This window comes from Mesoplodon bidens (genome assembly GCF_964165515.1).
Source record: "Mesoplodon bidens genome assembly, chromosome: 4".
NCBI lineage: Eukaryota > Metazoa > Chordata > Mammalia > Artiodactyla > Ziphiidae > Mesoplodon > Mesoplodon bidens.
Genome location: NC_138160.1, coordinates 122001404 through 122026594, shown reverse-complemented (window position 1 = coordinate 122026594; position 25191 = coordinate 122001404). Strand labels below are relative to the sequence as shown.

Sequence of the window (25191 nt, the reverse complement as noted above, 5' to 3'; positions counted from 1 at the left end):
AAAAGACATTCCATGCAAATAGAAATCAACAAGAAAGCTGGAGTAGCAATACTCATATCAGATAAAATAGACTTTAAAATAAAGAGTTACAAGAGACAAGGAAGGACACTACATAATGATCAAGGGATCAATCCAAGAGGAAGATATAACAATTATAAACATATATGCACCCAACATAAGAGCACCTCAATACATAAGGCAACTGCTAACAGCTATAAAAAAGGAAATCGACAGTAACACAATAATAGTGGGGGACTTTAACATCTCACTTACACCAGTAGACAGATCAGCCAAAATGAAAATAAATAAGGAAACACAAGGTTTAACTGATACATTGAAAAAGACGGACTTAATTGATATTTATAGGACATTCCATCCCAAAACAACAGAATACACCTTCTTCTCAAGTGCTCATGGAACATTCTCCAGGAGAGATCATAGCTTGGGTCACAAATCAAGCCTTGGTAAATATAAGAAAATTCAAATCATATCAAGTATCTTTTCAGACCACATTGTAAGCACAGATATCAATTACAGGAAAAAACCTGTAAAAAATAGAAACACATGGAGGCTAAACAATATGTTACTAAATAACCAAGAGATCACTGAAGAAATCAAAGAGGAAATCAAAAATTACCTAGAGACAAATGACAATGAAAACACGATGATCCAAAACCTGTGGGATGCAGGAAAAGCAGTTCCAAGAGAGAAGTTTGTAGCAATACAAGCCTATCTCAAGAAACAAGAAAAATCTCAAATAAACAATCTAAACTTACACCTAAAGGAACTAGAGGAAGAAGAATGAACAAAATCCAAAGTTAGCAGAAGGAAAGAAATCATAAAGATCAGAGCAGAAATAAATGAAATAGAAACAAAGAAAATAATAGCAAGGATCAATAAAACTAAAAGCTCATTCTTTGAGAAGATAAACAAAATTGATAAACCATTAGCCAGACTCATCAAGAAAAAGAGGGAGAGGACTCAAATCAATAAAATTAGAAATGAAAAAGAAGTTACAACAGACACAGCAGAAATACAAAGCATCCTAAGAAACGACTACAAGCAACTCTATGCCAATAAAATGGACAACCTGGAAGAAATGGACAAATTCTTAGAAAGGTATAAGCTTCCAAGACTGAACCAGGAAGAAATAGAAAATATGAACAGACCAATCACAAGTAATGAAATTGAAACTGTGATTAAAAATCTTCCAACAAACAAAAGTCCAGGATCAGATGGCTTCACAGGTAAATTCTATCAAACATTTAGAGAAGAGCTAACACCCATCCCTCTCAAGCTCTTCCAAAAAATTATGGAGGAAGGAACACTCTCAAACTCATTCTATGAGGCCACCATGACCCTGATACCAAAACCAGACAAAGATATCACAAAAAAAGAAATTATAGACCAATATCACTGATGAATATAGATGCAAAAATCCTCAACAAAATACTAGCAAACAGAATCCAACAACACATTAAAAGGATCATACACCATGATCAAGTGGGATTTATTCCAGAGATACAAGGATTCTTCAATATATGCAAATCAATCAACGTGATACACCATATTAACAAATTGAAGAATAAAAACCATATGATCATCTCAATAGATGCAGAAAAAGCTTTTGACAAGATTCAACACCCATTTATGATAAAAACCCTCCAGACACTGGGCATAGAGGGAACCTACCTCAATATAATAATAAAGGCCATATACGAGAAACCCACAGCAAATATCATTCTCAGTGGTGAAAACTGAAGGCATTTCCTCTAAGATCAGGAAGAAGACAAGGACGTCCACTCTTGCCACTATTATTCAACATAGTTTTGGAAGTCTTAGCCACAGCAATCAGAGAAGAAAGAGAAATAAAAGGAATACAAATCGGAAAAGAAGAAGTAAAACTGTCACTGTTTGCAGATGACATGATACTATACATAGAGAATCCTAAATATGCCACCAGAAAACTAGTAGAGCTAATCAATGAATTTGGTAAAGTTGCAGGATACAAAATTAATGCACAGAAATCTCTTGCATTCCTATACACTAATGATGAAAAATCTGAAAGAGAAATTAAGGAAACACTCCCATTTACCATTGCAACAAAAAGAATAAAATACCTAGGAATAAAGCTACCTAGGGAGACAAAAGACCTGTATGCAAAAAACTATAAGGCACTGCTGAAAGAAATTAAAGATGTAACCAACAGATGGAGAGATATACCATGTTCTTGGATTGGAAGAATCAATATTGTGAAAATGACTCTACTACCCAAAGCAATCTACAGATTCAATGCAATACCTATCAAATACTAATGGCATTTTTTACAGAACTAGAATAAAAAATCTTAAAATGTGTATGGAGACACAAAAGACCCTGAATATCCAAAACAGTCTTGAGGGAAAGAAACAGAGCTGGAGGAATCAGACTCCCTCACTTCAGACTATACTACAAAGCTACAGTAATCAAGACAATATGGTACTGGCACAAAAACAGAAATATAGATCAATGGAACAGGATAGAAAGCCCAGAGATAAACCCACGCACCTATGGTCAACTAATCTATGACAAAGGAGGCAAGGATATACAATGGAGAAAAGACAGTCTCTTCAATAAGTGGTGCTGGGAAAACTGGAGAGCTACATGTAAAAGAATGAAATTAGAACACTCCCTAACACCATACACAAAAATAAACTCAAAATGGATTAGAGACCTAAATGTAAGACTGGACACTATAAAACTCTTAGAGGAAAACATAGGAAGAAGAATCTTTGACATAAATCACAGCAAGATCTTTTTTGATCCACTTCCTAGAGAAATGGAAATAAAAACAAAAATAAACAAAGGGGACCTAGTGAATCTTAAAACCTTTTCCAAAGCAAAGGAAACTACAAACAAGATGAAAAGACAACCCTCAGAATGGCAGAAAATATCTGCAGACGAATCAACGGACAAAGGATTAATCTCCAAAATATATACACAGCTCATGCAGCTCAATATTAAAAAAGCAAACAACCCAATCAAAAAATGGCCAGAAGACTTAAATAGACATTTCTCCAAAGAAGACAGATGGCCAAGAAGCACATGAAAAGCTGGTCAACATCATTAATTATTAGAGAAATGCAAATCAAAACTACAATGAGGTACCACCTCACAGCAGTTAGCATGGGCATCATCAGAAAATTTACAAACAACAAATACTGGAGAGGGTGTGGAGAAAAGGGAACCCTCTTGCACTGTTGGTGCGAATGTAAATTGATACAGCCACTATGGAGAACAGTATGGAGGTTCCTTACAAAACTAAAAATAGAGTTACCATATGACCCAGCAATTCCACTACTGGGCATATACCCAGAGAAAACCATAATTCAAAAAGACACATGTACCCCAATGTTCATCGCAGCACTATTTACAACAGCCAGGTCATGGAAGCCACCTAAATGCCCACTGAAAGATGAATGGATAAAGAAGATGTGGTACATATATACAATGGAATATTACTCAGCCATAAAGAGTAACGAAATTGGGTCATTTGTAGAGACGTGGATGGATCTAGAGACTATCATACAGTGTGAAGTAAGTCAGAAAGAGAAAAACAAATATCGTATATTAACACATATATGTGGAACCTAGAAAAATGGTACAGATGAACCGGTTTGCAGGGCAGAAATTGAGACACAGATGTAGAGAACAGATGTACTGACACCACAGGAAGAAAGTGGGGGGTGGTGGTGGTGGTGTGATGAATTGGGAGATTGGGATTGACAGGTGTACACTGATGTGTACAAAATGGATGACTAATGAGAACATGCTGCATAAAAGATAAATTAAATTAAATTAAAAAGAAAACCATACAAAATAATCTCAGCTATTTTAAAATCCATAGGGGAGATTATATTAAGAAAATATACTGGGCTTCCCTGGTGGCACAGTGGTTAAGAATCCGCCTGCCAATGCAGGGGACATGGGTTCGAGCCCTGGTTCGGGAATATCCCACATGCCGCGGAGCAACTAAGCTCGTGTGCCACAACTACTGAGCCTGTGCTCTAGAGCCTGCGAGCCACAACTACTGAAGCCTGTGCACCTAGAGCCTGTGCTTCGCAACAAGAGAAGCCACCGCAATGAGAAGCCCATGCACCCCAACGAAGAGTGGCCCCCGCTCACCGCAGCTAGAGAAAGCCCAAGCACAGCAACGAAGACCCAACACAGCTAAAAATAAAATAAATATGTACAAAATAGATAACTAATAAGAACCTGCTGTATAAAAAAATAAATAAAAAACAAACTGGAAGGAATGAAGGAATTAAGACTGGGAAGCAAAGAGGAAGAATTATATTTCCTTCTTCTGGAGAGAAGGGAGGGCACTTTTTAAGCCTCTCTAGCCTAGATGGAAGCCCATTCCAATTGGCTGTGCGCACCTGACTGCACATGAGTGCATCTGCAGAGAGCACGGGTACTACACACCCATAAATGTGTGATGGGCCATCGGTCTATCATCTCCCAGGGGTCTTAACTTCATCAGCAGACCATATACTCCTTAAAGGTAGAGGCAACTGTACTGCTGGTTGGTGTCCTCACCCCTCAGTACTCATGTCACCCAGGGCCACGGCCCTTAAGAATTCCAAGAGGTATTAGTTGAATGAAGCCTGGACCCCTACAGTTAAGTCTAGTGAGAGGTTCAGGTCGATGCAAAGAACATGTTCGACAAGAGTGGGAAGCAGAGAAAATGGCTGCAATATTCTTCTGAAAAGCCCGCTGGGGCCAACAGTGTGTGACAAGGCACACCTAGGGCAACTCGGGCATATTCCTTTTAAATGACCCAACTGACCCATGGAATTCGAGTTCATACTCACAGTAAGGGAAGTGGCACTAGAAGCCAAGATTAGGAGACATCCCTCTCTGTCTCAGTCTGTCAGTCTCCAAACAGCTGGCAAAGCAGCAGAAGAGCAGCGTTTCTGTAAACAAGCTAATCTTTTCAGAGCTAAGTTGGCGGTGACACTTATTATTTAAAACTTCAAACTTGGTAAAGACGAACTCACACTAGAAAAGCCTGCCTTTCCCTTGCTCTCATGCACCAGACTGTCTACCCTCTCTGACAAGTTCTCGGTTTCCCAGCTGTCTCTCAGGTGGGACTACAGGACAACAGCAGCGGGGCTGAGAATAGGTCCCTTCCTAGGTCCCCCTTCTGCCTCTGACCTGGGCTCATTTCAAAGGAGAATGAACCAATTCTCATAAAGCCTTTGGGGAGTAAATCTCACAACTGCAGCCAACGTAAAGCAAGAAACAGGACATGTAGACTCAGGAGACACACATTAAGGTGGCAAAGGGTAAGATGGGAAGAGGAGGGGTCCCTACCCAGGGCAGAGTCCTATTCTTTGTAATAATAAAGGGGAAAATCAATGACAGTCATTTGCCATTTAGAATGATCGACACTGGTGTGATCACCTTCTCAGTAAAGAAGCTTAGGAAGCAACAAACCAGACTTCCTTCTTCTCTATCTATTCTTACTCCCACCTTTTCCCTTCCCTCCACTACTGGGTAAGAATTTGACCAACTAGAGAAAACTCAGTGTCACTGATGTATATTCCTGACATTCCAGGAACAAACCCAGGGAAGGTTCCTGATGGCAGCCGGATCCACGGTTGAGTGTCTCATACGACTGCCAAAATTAGCAGATTGGTTTTTGAATTTAGTATGTAACCATTAACCTACCAAGAAAACAGAAGACTTCTAGGCAGAAAAGTAAAGGTCTGAATAAATGGAAAGACATTCAAAGCTCTTGGAGGAGGTGACTTAGTATGATAAAAGTGTCAATTTTCCCAGCTGTATGTAAACCAATGAAGTTAGAACATTTCTAAATAGACATTTCTCCAGACAAGACATACAGATAGGGACTCCTCTGGTGGCGCAGTGGTTAAGAATCTGCCTGTCAATGCAGGGGACACAGGTTTGATCCCTGGTCCGGGAAGATCCCACATGCCACGGAGCAACTAAGCCCGTGCGCCACAACTACTGAGCCTGTACTCTAGAGCCCGCAAGCCGCAACTACTGAAGCCTGTGCGCCTAGAGCCCGTGCTCCGCAACAAGAGAAGCCACTGCAATGAGAAGCCTGCACACCGCAACAAAGAGTGCAACAACGAAGGCCCAACGCAACCAAAAATAAAAATAAATAAATAATAAAAAATTTTAAAAAGACATACAGACAGCCAACAGGCATATGAAAAGATGCTCCACATCATTAACTAATAGAGAAAATACAAATCAAAACTACAATGATGCATCACCTCACACCAGTCAGAATGACCATCATCGAAAAGTCTACAAAAAATAAATGCTGGAGAGAGTGTGGAGAAAAGGGAACCCTCCTACACTACTGGTGGGAATTTAAATCGGTGTAGCCACTATGGAGAACAATATGGAGCCTCCTTAAAAAACTAAAAATAGAGTTATCGTATGATCCAGGAATCTCACTCCTGGGCATATATCTGGAAAAGACAAAAACTCTAATTTGAAAAGATACATGCACCCCAATGTTCACAGCAGCACTATTTACAATAGCCAAGACATGGAAGCAACCTGAATGTCAACAGACAGATGAATGGATAAAGAAGGAGTATATATACACTATAGAATATTACTCAGCCATAAAAAATATTGCCATTTGCAGCAACATGAAGGGACCTAGAGACTATCAGACTCATACTAAGTGAAGTAAATCAGACAGAGAAAGACAAATATTGTATCACTTATATGTGGAATCTAAAAAGTAATACAAATGAACTTATTTACAAAACAGAAACAGACTCACGACACAGAAAACAAAATTATGGTCACCAAAGGGCAAAGGTGGGGGAGGGATAAATTAGGAGTATGTGATTAACAGATACTTCTATATATAAAATAGATAAGCAACAAGGATTTACTATATAGCACAGGGAACTATATCCAGTACGTAGTAATAACCTATAATGGAAAAGAATCTGAAAAAGAATATATATATATAACTGAATCAATTTGCTGTACACCTGAAACTAACACAATACTGTAAATCAACTATACTTCAATAAAATTTTTTTTCATTTTAAAAAATATGTTACTTGTAAAGCATACTGTGAGAAACAACATTCAATGATTAAACCATTACTAATATTTTTTAAAGTGTCATTTTTCCACAAATTAACCTGTACATTTCAATGCAATCCAAAATGAAAATTTTAAATTTTTGAGGAACTTATCAAACTTAAGCTAGAATTTATATAGAAGGATAAAGGTCCACAGTCAGCTATGTCAACCCTTAAAAAGGAGAGTAAAGAGAGGAGACTTAAACTACTAGATATTAAGACCTGCCTCAAAGTCATCATATTAAAACTGGAGAGGTATGAGCACAAGAACAGACAGACCAAGGAAATAAAGAGCTCAGAGACAGAGCTCAGATGTGCAAACTTAATACACAATAAAGCTGGTATCACAAGTCAAAGAGGGTGAGAATGGATAGCTTGGTAGATGTTGTTGGGAAAACTGGCTTTTCATGTGGATAAAAACAAAACTGAATCTTCATGAAACACCATATACAATGGTAGATATCAGTTGGATTAGAAACCAAAGTGTGAAAGACAAAATCATGAAGCCAATAAAAGAAAATGTAGGTGCATATCTTAGTGACATGGGTCAGAAAGGCCTTTTTCAAAACAGAACTTGAAAATCGTAAACCAGAAGGCAAAAAATTTTTTGAATATATAAAAAGACTTTATACTCAAGGAAGGATATCACACATAATATTAATTGTCAGATAGCAAAATGGGAAGATATATTTAAAATACCTACAATTGGGCTTCCCTGGTGGCGCAGTGGTTGAGAGTCTGCCTGTCAATGCAGGGAACATGGGTTCGAGCCCTGGTCCGGGAAGATCCCACATGCTGCAGAGCAACTAAGCCCATGCACCACAACTACTGAGCCTGCGCTCTAGAGCTCGTGAGCCACAACTACTAAGCCCAAGTGCCACAACTACTGAAGCCTGTGCATCTAGAGCCTGTGCTCTACAACAAGAGAAGCCACTGCAGTGAGAAGCCCGCACACTACAAGGAAGAGTAGCCCTTGCTTGCCGCAACTAGAGAAAGCCCGCGCGCAGCAACGAAGACCCAACACAGCCATAAATAAATAAATAAATAAATAAAATCTACAATTAACAAGGAACTAATATCTAGAATACAGAAGGAACTTTACAAATCAGCAGTAAAAAAAAAAAATGGTAACTGCAATAGAAAAATGGGCAAAGGACACAAATAGGCAAAAAGCAGAAGAGGACACCCAGTAAGCAGGCATATGAGAGATACTCAAACACACTAATTATTAGAGAAATACAAATTAAGACAACAATGAGCTACCATTTTATATCTATTAGACTGGCAAAAAATTAGAAAGCTGAATATAATGAGAAGAGTTGGCAGGAATGGGGAAATACTCTTGTCGGGCTGGGAGGACTGGGGAAAGGCCAGTCTAGATCACAAGGTGACAGCCTTCCCTCAAACAAAGTACACACACACCCTCTGGCTAACCAGCAACTCTCCTTGAGGGTAAACCCCAAAGAGATTCTCACACAGGTGGACATGTACAAAGACGTTCCTCGTGGTATTGTTAGTGGTGATGAGGACTGGGAGGCACGCAGAGTGGAGTGCATCTCTGCACAGTGTTACACACCATGGAGTGTGCAGCAGATGGAAGCCACAGTCTGGAGGTAGACAGGGGAATATGGACGGTTCCTAACACAATGTTGAGGGGGCACAGTAGGAAACAGAACAAGACAAACATTTATGTAACTTAAAAACACAGGGAGGGCTTCCCTGGTGGCGCAGTGGTTGAGAGTCCGCCTGCCGATGCAGGGGACGCGGGTTCGCGCCCCGGTCCAGGAAGATCCCACATGCCGCGGAGCGGCTGGGCTTGTGAGCCATGGCCGCTGAGCCTGCGCATCCGGTGCCTGTGCTCCGCAGCGGGAGAGGCCACAGCAGTGAGAGGCCCGCGTACCGCAAAAAAAAAAAAAAAAAAAAACAAACACAGGGAGATAAAAGATACTCATTGTCCAAGAATACACTTTAAAGGTACACATTAGAACGGTGAAAGGGAAGACAGGAATAGGAGGTGGGAAAAGAACTAAAAGGGAGTGAGTGAATGAATAAATGAATGAATGAAGGGCGAAAGGGAGAGGCCTGTGATGACCATGTGCCACAAACCGGGGATTATGATTAATTCACTCACTGTACCTGAGATCCAAACAGAGAAGAAAAAGGAGGGGAAAAAGTCTCTGAAAAGAAATGTGCATGTATTTATCTGCTGCCATCCTCTCCTGGCAACGGGGCCATTTGGAAAATACCAACAGGTGCCAGACATTATTTACAGCCCTGTCTTATACCCCACAGGCACTGTACAGCCTGAGAGAAACTTCAAGAGAAAAGCAACAAATTAAGAAGTGTCCCCAAAGGAATTCCCTTTTGCTACCTGTCTCTTGAAAACGTTCTGGTTCTGTGATAAAATGTTGGCATTCAAATTCCCACCAAAATATTTTCTAGAAAGGAAAATGCTAGACATTTGGAAATGGCTATTAAAGGTGAAAAGTGCGATGTCTCGCTCTTAAATTCCTATCAGATTGACTTCTTACTTTTAAAAAAGTTTTGACTATCATATAAACAGAGTTGCAGAACAATCAGACCCTGGGCAATAGCGCCACCTGTGGCGATGAGCACAGTGAAACTGCAAATCACTGCCATGAGGAATATGAAAGGCACAAGCGCTCTGGAGGGGAGGGGAAGCAAAGCTAAGGCTTGTGTGATGTGAAGAGGGGTTCCTACTGCCAAAGGACGGGAGGAAGCACCAACCCAGAACAGTCCTCTGGTTTTGCGAGCTTGGAAATCAGTTAAAAGAACATCTTTTAGAATTGCAATACCTGGGACTTCCCTGGTGGCACAGTGGTTAAGAATCCACCTGCCAATGCAGGGGACACGGGTTCGAGCCCTGGTCTGGGAAGATCCCACATGCCGCAGAGCAACTAAGCCCGTGTGCCACAACTACTGAAGCTCATGCGCCTAGAGCCCATGCTCCGCAACAGAGAAGCCACCGCAATGAGAAGCCCATGCACTGCAATGAAGAGTAGCCCCAGCTTGCTGAAACTAAAGAAAGCCCACACGCAGCAACAAAGACTCAACACAGCCAAAGGTAAATAAATTAAAAAAAAAAAAAAAGAATAGCAATACCCTAGAAAAACTGTTTCTATCAAAAGTACTCCTGGAAAAGTGGGCAATATGTTTAACACATATTTTCTTTCCCATTTCCTAAATGAAAGGGTAATAAGCCATTGAAGAATCATCAGAGACTCAAGGCAGCCAACTCTCGGCACCCTGTGGATAACGGGATGCCAAAAGCAAAATGTTGCAAGTGTCTGTGTTTCCCAAGATAGAACTTTCTGTATTGTTCTTTTCCTAGGGAGGTAGAATATTCTCATGGTTAACAGCAAAGACGTTACAATCAGACAGAACTCAGATTAAATCGTATCTCCTGAGTTCACCGACCTCAATTTCCTAATATACAAAGTAGGTCAAAAGCACCTACCTCAGTCAGTGCTGTGAGCTTTAAATGAGCTACTGTGGATAAAACACACTGAAACACAGTAAGCAGTGGATAAATGCTACCTATTAATCGCCATTATTGTAAAATACATACTCTTTGTCGACAATGCAAAGTACACAGAATATTTAAAGTAGAAGGTCAGTGTCTCGTAATAATCTGCCCACGTCAGTGTCTCGTAATAATCTGCCCTCTATCCTGAGTAAGAGTTTAATGATAAATGTATTTCCAGACATTTTTTCTATCAATGTACCTAGATGAGTCAACTAATTTATTTTAATAAATGCACGGTTCTACAACCTGAATTTTAAAAAACTCAGTGAGTATACTGTGGACACCATTTCTGCAAATATACCAAGATCTCTCTTGTTCTGAAGGCTACATAGTACTTTATGATATTTTTAATGGACTTCCTATTGAACATTTAGATGGTCTCCAATTCTTCACTATTATTACCGATGCTCCAGTGAACTTTTTTTACAGAAACATCTTTGCACTCCAGCCTATTCTTTAGGACAAAGGATATTTGCATTTTAAAGGCTTCCGATACATATGCCCCAAAGGCCTTACAAAACAGTACAACCAGCTGCCACGCCCACCAGCAGAGTCATGGTCGTCTTTCAAATCTAGTGGCACTTAGCTCAAGGAGAGAGAAGTAGGTTGGTAAGGTCAAAAGTTACAGGCAAACTTCTGGTGTGGGGTGACGGCGGGGGGGGCTGGTTCTCCATTCATATGCATCTAGTCCCCCACAGTTCCTGGGTCCTTCATGATAGAAGTGTCTCCCAGGTTAGGGCATGGTGTGGGCATCTGTTATTTCAGCCTGCTTGGCATCTATCCTCTCTTGTCCCGGTGGCTTCCCCTATCTCCCTTTGGTAAACTACCCTGCTCCCATTTTATGAATACTGTTGAAACCATCAATCAAGGTGTGTTGTCTTCCCCTGGGTAGGCCACAGCTAGACCACCTTGATGCTATCTTTCCTGGGAATCTGGACCTTCAGAAGAGTGAGGCAAGGACTAAAAAACAGTTTATGGGCTTTATCATCCTGCAAATATTATCCAGAAGACCCTTTCTCATTGGTCCCTGGGTCTCCAGAACTGGTCTGTTTTCAAGCCTTGGTTCTTCAGGTCTTCCTACCTTACTGTGAGTTACACTGAAGCCTTCTGTATTCCTTTATTATTATTATTTTTTTGTACTGTTACTTTAGGCCAAGTTAACCAGAGTTGATTTCAGATACTCTAAAACAATCCCACCTGACACGGGGTGGGGGTAGGGGGGGATGACTTGTTTCCTTGAATATTTACTTGAAAAAAATTTCCCCTTGTTCAATTCCTGAAGGAAAAAAAAGAAACATTTTTTTCCTCTCCTAAAGGCCTCTTAACCTACCAATAGCATCCATTCCAAATTACTTACTATTTTATTTAAAACTTCTGGTAGAATCTGTATTTTGGAAGGAATGAAAGAAAGACAATCTCTGTCCTATAATGGATTTCACACACACTAAAAACAGCTCATCTTTTTGTCCACACGAAGAGGTACTGTTTTACTGACACTACTGGAATTCACGGTAGGGCTATCTTGGAATTTTTTTTCCAAGTGCGGTTTACAAAGCAAATCTGAGGCAAGGGGACAGAATTTCCTTTGTACTCTGGTAGCAACGTGGCAGGAATTTGTTTTTTCCCCTGTGCACCAAGGAGATAATCAGCCCAAACACTCTAGCAATAGCGGTTTCATTTTAATCCCATCATCTTGACAAGGTTACAGGTGCCCTTGGAAATCATGATTAACCAGAGTGCTCAGAGCCAGTAGCAGGGGAAATGTGCTGTATATTCTACAGAGGCCGCCCAGGGTCACTCCCAGAAAAGAGGAATATTATTACAGGGTTCTTCGTCTCCACTCTTAACTCCCTAAAGTGGCAACAAGGAACACAGAGTTAGTTACTAAGCAATCACTAAGATGGTTCTGGCTCTCCAGTCCTTGGAGCGAGACTGTGAGGGAGGCAAAGTCAATTCTGGCTTCCCACAGGACAGGGCGCTGGGGGAGCTGGGTGTTATTGGATTAAGTGACTTTTAAGTGGTGACTGGAGCTACATTCTTAAGACAACAAAGGATTAACTGAGATAATGTACATAAAAATTCTTTGTACAGTGTGAAGGACTATACAGTGCAAGATGTCATCACGGCCTTGCCAGTCAGGCTCACTTGACTGTCCTGGAGTCACTGACGCCGCTGTAAGCTGGAGCAGAAGTAGCTCGACTGCACTGGGGGAATGGGGCGACCCAACATGCCCACAGCACCTCCTGGTGGTTCTTCCCCAGAAGAGCAACTGCTCCAGGCCCAGGCCCACCCCTACCTGTAGAAAAGTATCCAAGCAACATACTTACTCCCTTCGCTCTGGCTGTCTTTGTTCGAGTTGTAGACCTGGAAAACAGAAATAACATTTACCTGTGTGAATTTTATACTACCCTACAGGTTTGCTGAAAAAAACCATTACCTTCTCCTTTTCCCTGGTTTGTGCTAGACAATGGAAGGCAATTCTGGCCCCCAAATAGAAATCCCTTCTATAATTACCTACTTCCCAGTATTTACTTCAGCTCTTAAGTGTGTACACATCAGAATCACCTCTGGAACTTTAATGTAAAAAAAAAAAAAAAATCATATTCCTTCTTTAAAAAAAACCCAAACTTATGTTTGTATATAAACTAAAAAGGAAGAAAAAAATGTAATTAGTTACAAATCATTAAGCATTAACTGCACACCAGGCAACGTGCTAAGCAATTCACATGAATTATCTCAAATTATCTATGCAACAATTCTGTTGGGTAGGAACGGTTATTATCACTGTTTTACAGATGGAGAATGTGAGAGGCTTAGAGAGGTTAACTAAGGTCTCAGGGCTAGTACGTGGCAAAGTCTGGACAGAGATACATTACAAACTCTTAAGTGCTAACACTGGGGAATGAGACCAATCATTTTTTACTTCATATACTTCCATGAATTTGAATGTTATAAGAAGAATATATTACTTTTACAATAGAAAACCCTTTAATGATTTATAGAATTCATAAAAGGGAATGTACCCCAATAAAAAACAATGACACACTGAAAGAGTCAGCAAGCTTTTTCTTCTAAAGGACAGGTTGGTAAATATTTTAGGTTTTGCAGGCCAGGAGGCAAAAGTCAAATCAATGATATTATACAGGTACTTGTAAAACAAGAGAGAAGACAAATTTCCACAATTTTTTCTTGAGAAAATTCAAAATATAGTGAGTTTTCGAGATACAGGTATAATATTCCTAGCAGGTGAAAATCAATCTTAGGGTTTCATGGCTCTTTTCAGAGATGCTTGGCTTGGTTCATCCAGGGGTTAAAGAACTGGTTCTGAGGCGAGAGTGGTCAGTACAACCACTTGGAGTATCTTTTCCAAGGAGTACAATTTTTTGAAATACAGATTGACTAATCAGAAGAACAGAATTTTTTATAAAGGAAGGATAACATTTAGCTTAAATAGAGTTCAAAATGTTTCTCATCATCAAGTCAATTGCAAATGTTCATCTGTAAATACCATGTTGAGCTCATGGGCCACACAAAAATAGGTGGTGAGCTGGATTTGGCCTGTGGGCCATAGTTTGTGAATCCCTGATATGCTGACATTATTAAATAAGATAATAAAGCCTCTGCTTTAGAAAAAAAATCATAGTGCCCAAATCTTTCTTTGGTGCTTATGATTCTATAGGTATGAAAAGGCATAGTATGAAACTGGTCATAACTTTAAAAAAAAAAAAAAAGGATATTCCAAATGATTGTGATGGCCACTGTTGGTTGAGAGCCACTTATTTAACCCTTTGAGGAACAGAGCCAAGCATCTCTGAAAAAAGAGCCATGACACCCTAAGGGGACTTTTTACCTGCTAGGAAATATGGGTGAGATGCTGGTCAAGAGCTGGGCAATAGTTCCAACACGGCCCCCCGATTGCCTTGTGTCACTGGGTAAGTCTCTCACCCTCTGTGGGTCTCTACTGCCCCGTCTATAAACTGAAGGAGTCAGCCAAGAAGGTCTTTGAATTATCAAACAGATAATTTAACAAACCACTCCATTTTATGATCATTATTCATTTCCTGAAGAAGACTACAAAGACACACAGGCACTTACTGAAGGTCAAAAAGATGAGAATAAAGGGGTTTCTGTACTTCAAGCATTATTGTCTGATGAATGAAAAGGCATCAGTTTATATGCATAAAAGGAGTCAAAAGACTGTGAGCCTGGTATGGCCTTTTTTAATTTTTTTTTCGGTACGCGGGCCTGTCACTGCTGTGGCCTCTCCCATTGCGGAGCACAGGCTCCGGACGCGCAGGCTCAGCGGCCATGGCTCACGGGCCCAGCCGCTCCGCGGCATGTGGGATCTTCCCGGACCGGGGCATGAACCCGTGTCCCCTGCATTGGCAGGCGGACTCTCAACCACTGCGCCACCAGGGAAGCCCTGGTATGGCCTTTTGGAAGGAGGAAGGCCAGTGCGCTTGGCAACTAGTGCACAACAGAGAAGGGCAGGAGATGAGGATGTGGCACAATCCTGCAGAGCAAAGTGAGTAACCTCGTAATAGCGAGGACCAGCCATTCACGGTCAATGGCATGCACTAAAATTGGACAGGTAGGTGAGGGAAACACAGGGGAAGAGACAATATCTGGGCAAGTATTTTTTCCAGCCATCCCTGCTCACTTCATGTCTCCCATTAAGTTCAAACATCCTGTCCCAGAGAAACCTGCTCCTGTTTCTAAATGGCAAAATCCAGAAGGAACAACAAAATACAGGGCTTTCAGCCCTCCTTAACTAGGAGGTGAATTTGCAGCAAATTACTTTCTTTTAATGTTTCCTGGGGCTCAGGAGGCCCAGTCCCGGAACACCCAGGCATTCCCCAAATCAGAGAGGCGATATCAATGAGCCAAAGGCACCAGGAACATGTGCCGCCCGATCCTCCGAGGCCAGGCCATTCATCTCTCTCTGGTTTGGGTAAATGAGCCAAGGAGAATGAGTTTGAAATGAAGCTAACAAACCATGCCCGCCAGGACTGCGTGACTACATGGCCCAACAAGGAAGGCCCGGCGTGGGGGAGCAGCCTCACCATCACACTGGCCAGATGCTGGCATGGAAACAGCACTAAGGGGCAATGGCTTTGTTTACCCAGCACTTACCAAGTGCCATACGTGACATCATCAAATCTTTTTAACAACCTGGGTTAGGTACTAGTGTTATTCCCATTTTACAGGTGTGGAACCTGAGGCCCAGAGAGGTTACATAATTTGTCCAAGGACACAAAGCTGGAAGGTGGTGTACTAGTCTACCTTGCCGTTGTACGGATGTTCCAACTGTCATTTACTTTTCCAGGCAGTGGCAAATGCACACAACTACCAAGCCATACCAGTAGTCTATGGTTTGTAAATACCTTCCATTCTGGCAGAAGCAGAGGGCATGCGATGCGCCCTTTAGAAATGCTCAGTCTGTTCTGGGGAAACCTTCTTTAGATCTCATAGTTGCCCACTAATGTCAGACTGAGGTTCAGAGACAAGGGCAATTTCCTAAAATAAAAGGTCTCTTTGGCAGTGGCTTCTGTCTTAGGATTGATTAGTAGAGTTATCTTAGGTTTGTATGCCTTCAAGTAAGCCTCTCAAGAGCCTTTGTCTAAAAAGGATAGAACTCAAATCTCCAGGATCAATTCAAGGGGACATGAGTCACTCAACAATTCCTCAATTATGGCTCCTAGGAAGACTCAATCAGTTAATACACAGTTTCAACAACCCAACTTAAGCTAAAGTCTAACCATCCTGCTTAGCCAGAGTACTCTAAGACCTGGCCACATGCAAGTCTCTGAGCCCTCTGGCTTTCTGTAGTACTTTCATTCAGGGATGCACTCGTTTCTGCTGAACACTGTGCATGAGAATTTAAATATCCACACCAATGAACACTTGTTTTCAAGTGCATGTTTCTAGAGAATACAAATTACATATGTTTACTTTATGTTATCAGGGTCTGTCTGAGATTCATTACAAAATAATTACAACAGCAATAACAGATTAATACAAACGATGGTGACAAAAGCCTTATTATGTGTCAGACACCACTCTGAGCACTCTATATGCATTTATCTTGTTTAGTCCTCACACCAACCTAATTATTCCTGACATATAGATGAGAAAACTGAGGCATTAGAGAGGTTAGGTCACTTGCCCAAGGTCAGGCAGCTGGAATTGGGCAGAATCCAGACAGAAACTCCTAGAGTCTGTCTCCAAAGCCCAAGCTCTTAACCACTAACCACGTGATACATAAGACAGGACGATGATGATGATGATGATGATGATGATGATGATGATGATGATGACGCTAAAGGTGATGAGATGTCAGTGCACAGCTAGGGAAGGTGAGTCACTGGAAGAAAGAATTTGCCACGAGTCGGAGAGAAAATGAAACTGGGGATGGACTTTGATTCCAGCCTGAAGCATTCACCATTAATCCACGTGACCAGCTGGCACCTAACACAGAAGTAACACTTCATATTCTTTGAACCACAGGGCTCGATTCTGAAGATAAACACCAGGGCAGGAAAGTAGGTCTTTGATACAAATCACAGGGCACTGCAATTCTATGAGTCCTCACCCAGAAGCTATGATGGGAGTACAATTTAATTAAATCAAAGGAGGGTGAAGAAAGCTTTCATATGCTCCCTCTGCACTAAGACGTGATTTTGCAATCAATTGTGTTCACTGCTGAGCCAATTCAATTTACGTGTCCCTAGAGAATTAAGAGAGAATACAGAGTCATTTGGGTTCCCAGAATTTTTCCACGGGTGTCCTTTATTACCATTATCCAGGCCTTACCAAGAAAGCACAGAAAGGAAATTTTTTTAAACTTATAAATTAAAGGCATAAATAGAGCAATAATTAGACAAAGCAATCTCACTTTTCCCTCTGACACACAGCTGCATTAGCACTTGGCTACATCACACTTTGGATCAAAATCAGCACAAAATGAAAGTGTTGGAGAAATAGATTCATGGGCAAATTCACTAAAATCTGTTGCTCATTTTTCAACTGCACTTGAATTCACACCTAAGCTTTGTCATTCCCAGAGGTCTCTTCCAAGTAGCCTGGAACATCTAAACCCCTCCCACCAGCTTGTTCCTTGGATGCGCACGTGTGGGGACACACAAAACAGAGCTACGTGCCCACACCCCAAAACACTGCTCAAGCTGGTTCTACACCATCAGATATAATTTTTGTCCCTCCTCTCTGTGTGACACAATGGATCCGCCATCACTAGGACTTGCTCTTTTAAACTGTTTGTCAGGGGTAACAGGTTTGTGCTTATCTGCTGCTTAGGTTCAAAGTCCAGATCTACCAGTTACTGGCTACACAGTCCAATCATTTCATAATTCTAAACCTCAGTCTTTGCTAGTGTAAAATAGGGACATTAATGTTCCCTATCTCTTAGGGTCACTGTGAAAATTAAATAAGACAATAAATAGAAAACATTTAACACAGAGAGTAGAATACAAATTCTGTGGCCCACAGAGCATTCTGTAAAGATGACCCTTCATCACCATCACCAGGCCAGATGTTGGCATAGGAATAGCACTAAGTGGGAATGGCTTTGTTTACCCAGCACTTACCGAGTGCCATACGTGACATCACTAAATCCTCCTCTTTCCTTCTCTTCATATCAATACTTATCCCCTACGGGACAAATGGCTAAGGATGGGTATGTGGTTTGAGGGATACAGTGACACTGGCCTCATTAGCATTGAAATTTAACCAAATAAAAATAATTAAAGGATTAACAGAAAGCATAAAATCTAAAGTCAACTTTAGCAAGAGTTGTCAATGTTTTCTTAAATGGCAGATAAATATAAAAGTAACTACTCACCACAATCACTTTTCCACCACCGATTATGTGCCAGGCATCATACTCAGCATTTACATGAATTATTTTATATCATGCTCGAGCTGATGGGGTACTACCACTGCCTCCACTTCACACAATCTTGTAGGCTAAATAACTTTCCAAAGGTTACAAAGGCAACAAGTGGCGGAGTCTTCTAGACTAGATCTGTATTCAACCACAACTTCATACGACTTCCCCACCCAGTTCCACTTTCCAAAGGAAAAAAAAGCTTGGTGACCAACAAAGAACTCAAAAGAAGCTAAGCAGGGCTTCCCTGGTGGTGCAGTGGTTGACAGTCCGCCTGCCGATGCAGGGGACACGGGTTCGTGCCCCGGTCCGGGAAGATCCCACATGCCATGGAGCGGCTGGGCCCATGAGCCATGGCCGCTAAGCCTGCACGTCCGGAGCCTGTGCTCTGCAATGGGAGAGGCCACAACAGTGAGAGGCCCGCGTACCGCAAAAAAAAAAAAAAAAAAAAAAAGCAGCTAAGCGGTAATTAAAATCGCAACAACACAACCATTATGTAAGAACAGAATTTCCACCCAATTTAAACTTAACAGTAATTCTACAAACTTCCATTAATACAAGTATAGCAGTAACTGAAAACCACAACCAGCTTGAGACACTTTGGGATACCCAAAAAACATCTCTCAAAAAGCTAAGAGCACACAGAGGGCAGACAGCAGAAGCAAGAACTACAATCCTGCAGCCTGTGGAACAGAAACCACATTCACAGAAAAACAGATAAAATGAAAAGGCAGAGGACTATCTACCAGATGAAGGAACAAGATAAAACCCAGGAAAAACAAGTAAATGAAGTGGAGACAGGCAACCTTCCAGAAAAAGACTTCAGAATAATGGTAGTAAAGATGATCCAGGACCTCGGAAAAAGAATGGAGGCAAAGATTGAGAAGATGCAAGAAATGCTTAACAAAGACCTAGAAAAATTAAAGAACAAACACCTAGAAGAATTAAAGAACAAACAGAGTGAACTATACAATAACTGAAATGAAAAATAAACTAGAACAGATCAATAGAATAACTGAGGCAGAAAAATGGATAAGTGACCTGGAAGACAGAATGGTGGAATCCACTGACGCAGAACAGAATAAAGAAAACAGAATGAAAAGAAATGAAGACAGCCTAAGAGACCTCTGGGACAACATTAAATGCAACAACATTTGCATTATAGGGGTCCCGGAAGGAGAAGAGAGAGAGAAAGGACCCGAGAAAATATGAGAAGAGATTATAGTCGAAAACTTCCCTAACATGGGAAAGGAAAGAGCCACCCAAGTCCAGGAAGTGCAGAGAGTCCCAAGAGGATAAACCTAAGGAGAAACACGCTGAGACACACAGTAATCAAATTGACAAAAAATAAAGACAAAGAAAAATTACTGAAAGCAACAAGTGAAAAACGACAAATAACATACAAGGGAACGCCCATAAGGTTAACAGCTGATTTCTCAACAGAAACTCTACAAGCCAGAAGGGAGTGGCAAGACATATTTAACGTGATGAAGGGGAAGAACCTACAAGCATAATTACTCTACCCAGCAAGGATCTCATTCAAATATGATGGAGAAATCAAAAGCTTTACAGACAAGCAAAAGCTAAGAGAATTCAGCACCACCAAACCAGCTCTACAACAAATGCTAAAGGAACTTCTCTAAGTGGGAAACACAAGAGAAGAAAAGAACCTACAAAAACAAACCCATAACAATTAAGAAAATGGTAATAGGAACAGACATATTGATAATTACCTTAAACGTGAATGGATTAAATGCTCCAACCAAAAGACACAGGCTCACTGAATGGAGACAAAAATAAGACCCATATATATGCTGTCTACAACAGAACCACTTCAGACCTAGGGACACACAGAGACTGAAAGTGAGGGGACGGAAAAAGATATTCCATGCAAATGGAAATCAAAAGAAAGCTGGAGTAGCAATACTCATACCAGATAAAATAGACTTTAAAATAAAGAATGTTACAAGAGACAAGGAAGGACACTACATAATGATCAAGGGATCAATCCAAGAAGAATTGGACCAATTGATTGGAACAATCAATACTGTGAAAATGACTCTACTACCCAAAGCAACCTACAGATTCAATGCAATCCCTATCAAATTACCAGTGGCATTTTTTACAGAACTGGAAGAAAAAATCTTAAAATGTGTATGGGGACACAAAAGACCCTGAATAGCCAAAGCAATCTTGAGGGAAAAAAACAGAGCTGGAGGAATCAGACTCCCCGACTTCAGACTATACCACAAAGCTACAGTAATCAAGACAATATGGTACTGGCACAAAAACAGAAATACAGATCAATGAAACAGGATTGAAAGCCCAGAGATAAACCCACACACCTACGGTCAACTAATCTATGCCAAAGGAGGCAAGAATATACAATGGAGAAAAGACAGTCTCTTTAATAAGTGGTGCTGGGAAAACTGGACAGCTACACGTAAAAGAATGAAATTAGAACACTCCCTAACACCATACACAAAAATAAACTCATAATGGATTAGACCTAAATGTAAGACTGGACACTATAAAACTCTTAGAGGAAAACATAGGAAGAAGAATCTTTGACATAAATCACAGCAAGATCTTTTTTGATCCACCTCCTATAGTAATGGAAACAAAAACAAGCAAATGGGACCTAATAATACTTAAAAGCTTTTGCACAGCAAAGGAAACCATAAACAAGACGAAAAGACAACCCTCGAATGGGAGAAAATATTTGCAAATGAAACAACTGACAAAGGATTAATCTCCAAAATTTATAAGCAGCTCATGCAGCTCAATAGCAAAAAAACAAACAACCCAACCCAAAAATGGGCAGAAGACCTAAATAGACATTTCTCCACAGAAGATATACAGACTGCCAACAAACACATGAAAGAATGCTCAACATCATTAATCATTAGAGAAATGCAAATCAAAACTACGAGATATCATCTCACACCAGTCAGAATGGCCATCATCAAAAAATCTAGAAACAATAAATGCTGGAGAGGGTATGCAGAAAAGGGAACACTCTTGCACTGCTGGTGGGAATGTGAATTGGTACAGCCACTATGGAGAACAGTATGGAGGTTCCTTAAAAAACTACAAATAGAACTACCATATGACCCAGCAATCCCACTACTAGGCATATACCCTGAGAAAACCATAATTCAAAAAGAGACATGTACCAAAACGTTCATTGCAGCTCTATTCACAATAGTCCAGAGATGGAAACAACCTAAGTGTCCATCATCGGATGAATGGATAAAGAAGATGTGGCACATATATACAATGGAATATTACTCAGCCATAAAAAGAAACGAAATTGAGCTATTTGTAATGAGGTGGATGGACCTAGAGTCTGTCATACAGAGTGAAGTAAGTCAGAAAGAGAAAGACAAATACCGTATGCTAACACATATATATGGAATTTAGGGGAAAAAAATGTCATGAGGAACCTGGGGGTAAAACAGGAATAAAGACACAGACCTACTTGAGAATGGACTTGAGGATATGGGGAGGGGGAAGGGTAAGCTGTGACAAAGCGAGAGAGAGGCATGGACACATATACACTACCAAACGTAAGGTAGATAGATAGTGGGAAGCAGCCGCATAGCACAGGGAGATCAGCTCGGTGCTTTGTGACTGCCTGGAGGGGTGGGATAGGGAGGGTGGGAGGGAGGGAGATGCAAGAGGGAAGGGATATGGGAACAGATGTATATGTATGACTGATTCACTTTGTTATAAAGCAGAAACTAATTAAAAAAATGACTCAGTAAAAAAAAAATAAAATAAAATAAACCTAAAAATAGGATTACCATGTGACCCAGCAATCCCACTACTGGGCATATACCCAAAGAAAACCATAATTCAAAAAGACACATGCACCCCAATGTTCATTGCAGCACTATTTGCACTAGCCAGGTCATGGAAGCAACCTAAATGCTCATCAACAGATGAATGGATAAAGAAGAAGTGGTGCATATATACAATGGAATATTACTCAGCCATAAAGAGTAACGAAATTGGGTCATTTGTAGAGACATGGATGGATCTAGAGATTGTCATACAGAGTGAAGTAAATCAGAAAGAGAAAAACAGATATCGTATAGTAACACATATATGTGGAACCTAGAAAAATGGTACAGATGAACCAGTTTGCAGGGCACAAATTGAGACACAGATGTAGAGAACAAACATATGGACACCAAGGTGGGAAAGTGGCAGGGGTGTTGGTGGTGTGATGAACTGGGAGATTGGGATTGACATATATATACTAATATGTAGAGAGTGGATAGCTAATAAGAACCTGCTGTATAAAAAAATAAATAAAATTAAAAAAAAAAAGCTGAGAGCACAGACAGAGAGAACTGACAGCTTTGCTCAGGACTGTGTGGTAGGCAGAGTTTTGAGCAGAGCACCACATTCGAATACTAAGCAAACTCTATTAAACAGGATTAATGTAGGAACTTTTAGTAACACCCACCAGAAGTTACCAGTAAGACACCCTTGGCCTGTGTAACACCAACCAATAACGGACATGAATTTTTGGATCAAGGAGGCCCTCTCTTCTCATGGTGGTCCACAGGCCACAGTTAGAAAAGCTTTCAAGAATGAACTGTTTCAAATACAAGACATGACACCATAAAACTACTAGAAGAGAACATAGGGAAAACATTCTCCGACATAAATTGTACCAATGTTTTCTTAGGTCGTCTCCCAAGGCAATAGAAATAAAAGCAAAAATAAACAAATGGGACCTACTCAAACTTATAAGCTTTTGCCCAGCAAAGGAAACCATCAACAAAACAAAAAGACAACCTACGGACTGAAAGAAAATATTTGTGACCAACAAGGGCTTAATTTCCAAAATATACAAACAGCTCATACAAACTCAATAACAAAAAACAAACAACCCAATCAAAAAATGGGCAAAAGACCTAAATAGACATTTCTCCAAAGAAGACATACAGATGGCCAAAAGGCACATGAAAAGGTACTTAACATAACTAATTATTAGAGAAATGAAAATCAAAACTACAATGAGGTACCAACTCACACCAATCAGAATGGCCATCATTAAAAAACCCACAAATAACAAATGCTGGGGAAGGTGTGGAGAAAGGGGAATCCTCCTGACATGTTGGTGGGAATGTAAATTGGTGTAGCCACTATGGAAAACAGTATGCAAGTTCCTTCAAAAACTAAGAATAGAATTGTCATATGATACAGCATTCCCACTCCTGGGCATATATCCAGACAAAACTATAATTTGAAAAGATACTTGCACCCCAAGGTTCATAGCAGCATTATTTACAATAGCCAAGACATGGAAGCAACCTAATGTCCATCGACAGATGAATGGATAAGAAGATGTGGTACATACATACAATGGTATATTACTCAGTCATAAAAAAGAATGAAATAATGCCATTTGTAGCAACACGGATGGACCTAGAGGTTATCATTCTAAGTTAAGTAAGTCAGAAACAAATACCATGTGCTATCACATACATGTGGAACCTAAAATATGAAACAAATGAAGTTACTGATGAAACAGAAATAGACTCACAGACATAGAGAACAAAGTTATAGTTACCAAAGGGGAAAGGGGGTGAGGGGGATAAGTTGGGAGTTTGTGATGAGCAGATACAAACTACTATATATAAAACAGATAAACAACAAGGTCCTACTGTATAGCACAGGGAACTATATTCAATATCCTGTAATAAACCATAATGGAAAAAAATTTAATTGTTTGAATCTTCAGCCTGTGGGGATAAAACCAGTTTGAAGAGCTCAGAGTAAATAAGGATATGTCTCAACTCGAAGGTCCAGAGCTGGGGAGTTGGGTATTGGTTTCTCCTTCTCCCATTAGAAAGAGGCCTCTTGTCACCACAGCCCGAGTGACAGAAAGTGCTCCAGAGAAGGAAGTAAAATGGCTGCTGCTGCTTTTGTAATTCTCACCTGGCAACGCTTCCTCTGGCTTGCCTTTTCCATGGCTACCGGTATTGCATTTGCTGTCTTAGGGAGGCTCTTTTGAAAGAGAAACCAATAAAAATATATCTGATGGCTCTTCCCAATGACCTGTTCCTGAACAAACCTGAAGACCTTGCTCTTGCCCTGCAGAATTACATGCAAAGAGGTTTAGTAACTGGAATATAGCAGACCACTCAGTAAGTACTGATTGGATGAACAGTTTGTGGGTAGAGGAATAAAAGAGAGATGGAAATTAAAAAAAAAAAAAATCCTCATGTTGAAGCAAGGAGGACAATGTATTGATGCATCAACCAGACAGAAAAAGTAAGCCAGGCCTCCCTGGTGGCGCAGTGGTTGAGAGTCCGCCTGCTGATGCAGGGGACACGGGTTCGTGCCCCGGTCTGGGAGGATCCCATATGCCGCGGAGCGGCTGGGCCTGTGAGCCATGGCCGCTGGGCCTGCGTGTCTGGGGCCTGCGCGTCTGGAGCCTGTGCTCCGCAACGGGAGAGGCCACAACAGTGAGAGGCCCGCATACCGCAAAAAATAAATAAATAAATAAATAAATAAATAAAATAAAATAAAATAAAATAAAATAAAAAGTAAGCCCGATCTATCATTTCCAGGTGGGTATATCTCATTCTTCTAAACACCTT

The 25191-nt window shown here is 40.7% G+C and overlaps 1 protein-coding gene across 3 annotated transcripts in view; it reads right to left on the bottom strand.

The window, feature by feature from the left end:
* The window catches only part of ARHGAP26 (Rho GTPase activating protein 26), a 483661-nt gene that overhangs the window by 220233 nt on the left and 238237 nt on the right, over positions 1 to 25191 (bottom strand). For all 3 annotated transcript variants that reach the window (XR_014015710.1, XM_081232450.1, XM_081232451.1), the window contains exon 12: positions 12996 to 13032. Coding sequence is in view for 2 of the 3 variants with exons in the window: in XM_081232450.1 (XP_081088576.1) it covers positions 12996 to 13032 (37 nt within the window). In the remaining variant the exon portion in view is untranslated. The remainder of the gene's footprint in view (positions 1 to 12995; positions 13033 to 25191) is intronic.